This window comes from Otolemur garnettii, unplaced genomic scaffold, assembly GCF_000181295.1.
Source record: "Otolemur garnettii isolate 467f Iridium unplaced genomic scaffold, OtoGar3 scaffold00211, whole genome shotgun sequence".
In the NCBI taxonomy this organism is placed as follows: domain Eukaryota; kingdom Metazoa; phylum Chordata; class Mammalia; order Primates; family Galagidae; genus Otolemur; species Otolemur garnettii.
The window spans coordinates 1,403,697-1,406,774 of NW_003852606.1; the positions used below are offsets into that span (position 1 = coordinate 1,403,697).

A 3,078-nucleotide genomic window follows, 5' to 3' on the forward strand; every position below is an offset into this window, starting at 1 on the left:
CGGGCTGGGGATTCGAACCCGCCACCTTAGGTGTATGTGGCTGGTGCCTTAGCCGCTTGAGCCACAGGCGCCGAGCCATAAACATATATTTAACAAAAAGTTTCATACGAAAATGTACATGACTTGATTTTTTTTTTCTTTTCATGACCCAATTTTCACATTGTAATAAAACAAGTTTTTGGAGAGGAGACATGGATTTCTCTGCTGAATAGCCATTGTTCATACTTATTTCAAGGTTTCCAACATGATACTGTTTTCTTATATTACCACCATTCCAGTATTGTTCTCTTGCCCACTGGTTGCCATCACTTTGTATTCTTCTATAACAAGATCATAAAGGGACTAAATGCCCACAATATTTCCTGGATATGTCTGCTACCATTTAATTTCAGTGATAACTTCCTATGCATAATTGTTGTCAATTCAGAAGAGTCAGCTTTCCTCATGGTGTCTGCTCAGATAAAGGCAAAAAAGCAAAAAGCTGCCTTGAAATGGAATTTGTGATCTCCCTCTGTCTCCCATAGTCTGTTAGGCTTTTTGAATCTGAAAATTCTGGTGACTCTAGGAGTTTCTCCATGTATTAAAGAAGTGATTATTTATAACAGTCTGTAGGTAAGAACTGTCAATATATCAGTTTCATCAAAATCTTCAGTTACATCTGAAGTTATATAAATGAAATTTTCAAAAGAACAAATTAAGTATTTGAAACCACATGAATCTCCCCCTAAAACATCAAGGGTCATCATTAATAGTTTGTAATGTAGCTCATGAACAATCATGAAAAGTTCATCAAGATTAATCATATTACATAACTCCCAGAGGGGAAAAAAACTGAGGAAACTCATGGGTAATTTCCAGAGATTCATCATAAAGTCTAAAATCAAAAAGATGGTGTCCTTTAAACTAGACAGAAGATATGCACAATAGTTGTCTTTGCCATTGCTCTTCCAACTACTTTCATGATTCGAAGATTTTTTTATCAAGAGGCTTCATCACTTTAATGGTTCCATTATTTCTCTTCTCCGTCTGACAGAATAAACATTTTCCCAGCAAGATAAATGCTTTCCAGCTTCCGTATGAAGCAGGTGGGCTGCCCAAAGAACTGAGTTACAGGCATGAGCCACTGTGCCCAGCCTTACTTGACTTTTATCACTTGATTAATGTAGTGTCTAACACTGTAAAGGTACTATTTTTCTGGGGGGGAGGTATCTTCCTTGTGGGAAAATACAACAACAATATGCAATTATCCTGTCCTCATCAAATTTTCATCATTTTGTACCATGTATTAGCAACTACTGATGATTCTTCCTTAAATCACTTGTTACCTTGGCAGTTTTCAAACAATTATATTTTTTCAATAAGAACTCCAGACTTTAGCTCTTCCGCAGGTGCGCGGGGTGCAGGTGTGCGGGACGCCGGGCGAAGATGAATAACCCCATACCTTCCAATTTGAAATCAGAAGCAAAAAAGGCTGCTAAAATATTAAGAGAATTCACAGAAATTACTTCCAGAAATGGACCTGACAGGATCATTCCTGCCCACATAATCGCCAAGGCAAAAGGACTCGCAGTCCTGTCTGTGGTCAAGGCTGGGTTCCTGGTGACAGCCAGAGGAGGCAGCGGCATCGTGCTGGCACGGCGTCCGGATGGGAAATGGTCCGCACCTTCTGCCATTGGGATAGCTGGCCTTGGTGGGGGATTTGAAATAGGAATTGAGGTATCGGATTTAGTAATAATTCTGAATTACGGCAGAGCTGTAGAAGCTTTTGCGAAGGGTGGTAATCTGACACTCGGCGGGAACCTCACGGTGGCTGTCGGGCCTGTGGGAAGGAACTTAGAAGGGAACGTCGCCCTAAGGAGCTCAGCTGCTGTCTTCACGTACTGCAAGTCCAGGGGTCTCTTTGCTGGTGTGTCTTTGGAGGGCAGCTGTCTGATCGAAAGGAAAGAGACTAATCGAAAATTTTATTGCCAAGATATTCGAGCTTATGATATTTTATTTGGAGATATACCGCCACCTGCTCAAGCAGAAGATCTCTATGAAATTCTCAATTCCTTTACTGAAAAGTATGAAAATGAAGGACAACGAATCAACAGCAGGCGAGCGGCACGTGAGCAGCAGCGCAAGGCTAAAGAATTACCCCCCAAACCAGGGTTGAGACCACAACAGCCATCTGCACCTGTCCACCTGACTTCTGGCTCCCAAAATGACAGAAATGAGTATAAGCTCTATCCTGAACTTCCCAGCTATCATGAGAGAGTTGGCAATTCAAATCTGCCGATAGAAATGACAGCGCTCTATTCATTTGAAGCACAGCAGCCAGGGGATTTGAATTTTCAAGCTGGAGACAGAATCATAGTTATATCAAAAACAGATTCACATTTTGATTGGTGGGAAGGAAAGCTTCGAGGTCAAACTGGCATTTTTCCAGCCAACTATGTAACCATGAATTAAAGTTCATGCCACTTTCTTCTTTGAGAATTACACACACACAAAAAAATCTACACTGACAGGATTTACTATCCAGCTAAGTAATGTTATTAATATAAGTTTAAAAACACTTCTGTTCTGCAAACTTTCAATCCAGTATGTAAAAGATTTTGTTTTTCTGTATATAAACTGTTAGCTTTCATATTTTTAAATACTTTTTACTTGTTTTTATCAGGTACTTAATATCCTACAATTTACATGGTCATAGTACTTTTGTGTTCATTTTCAAACATCACTAAAATTTAAACTAGCTATGGGCATGGTAACTATGTTAATTTGAGATCTTGGAGATTGAGCCATGAATGTCAATTTATATTTTTCTATTTATAAAGTGACAAAAAAAGAAATCAGCTTAAATGAAGTATTAAGTTATACATAGAGTTGTAGAATTAACTAGAATATGAATCCTTAAATATTATCTTTATACCTTCAAAAATTGTATATATTTATTTGAATTACAAAGAAATCCAACCACTATGACATCTATTAACTCTTCCTTATGGGCCTATGTTGGTGCATTTCCTGCGGTAGAATCAACTTATGATGACATGCTTGAAGTTGTTCCTAAATAAATTTTTAATTACTAGCTAA

General features: G+C 38.4%; 1 protein-coding gene and 1 pseudogene across 1 annotated transcript; one reads left to right on the top strand and one right to left on the bottom strand.

Moving 5' to 3' along the window:
• Window positions 1-225: 225 nt before the first annotated feature.
• Window positions 226-410, bottom strand: LOC111722040 (annotated as a pseudogene).
• A 988-nt stretch (window positions 411-1,398) lies between these two features.
• On the top strand, window positions 1,399-3,069 carry LOC100953737 (SH3 domain-containing YSC84-like protein 1). Its single transcript, XM_003801497.3, has one exon. The coding sequence runs from the start codon at window positions 1,426-1,428 to the stop codon at window positions 2,449-2,451; it is 1,026 nt and encodes a 341-aa protein (XP_003801545.1). The 5' UTR covers window positions 1,399-1,425; the 3' UTR covers window positions 2,452-3,069.
• The last annotated feature ends 9 nt before the right edge of the window (window positions 3,070-3,078 follow it).

What these genes read in the sequence shown, in the direction of transcription:
- LOC100953737 (XM_003801497.3), top strand. Translation starts at nt 1,426, where the DNA reads ATGAATAACCCCATACCTTCCAATTTGAAATCAGAAGCAAAAAAGGCT.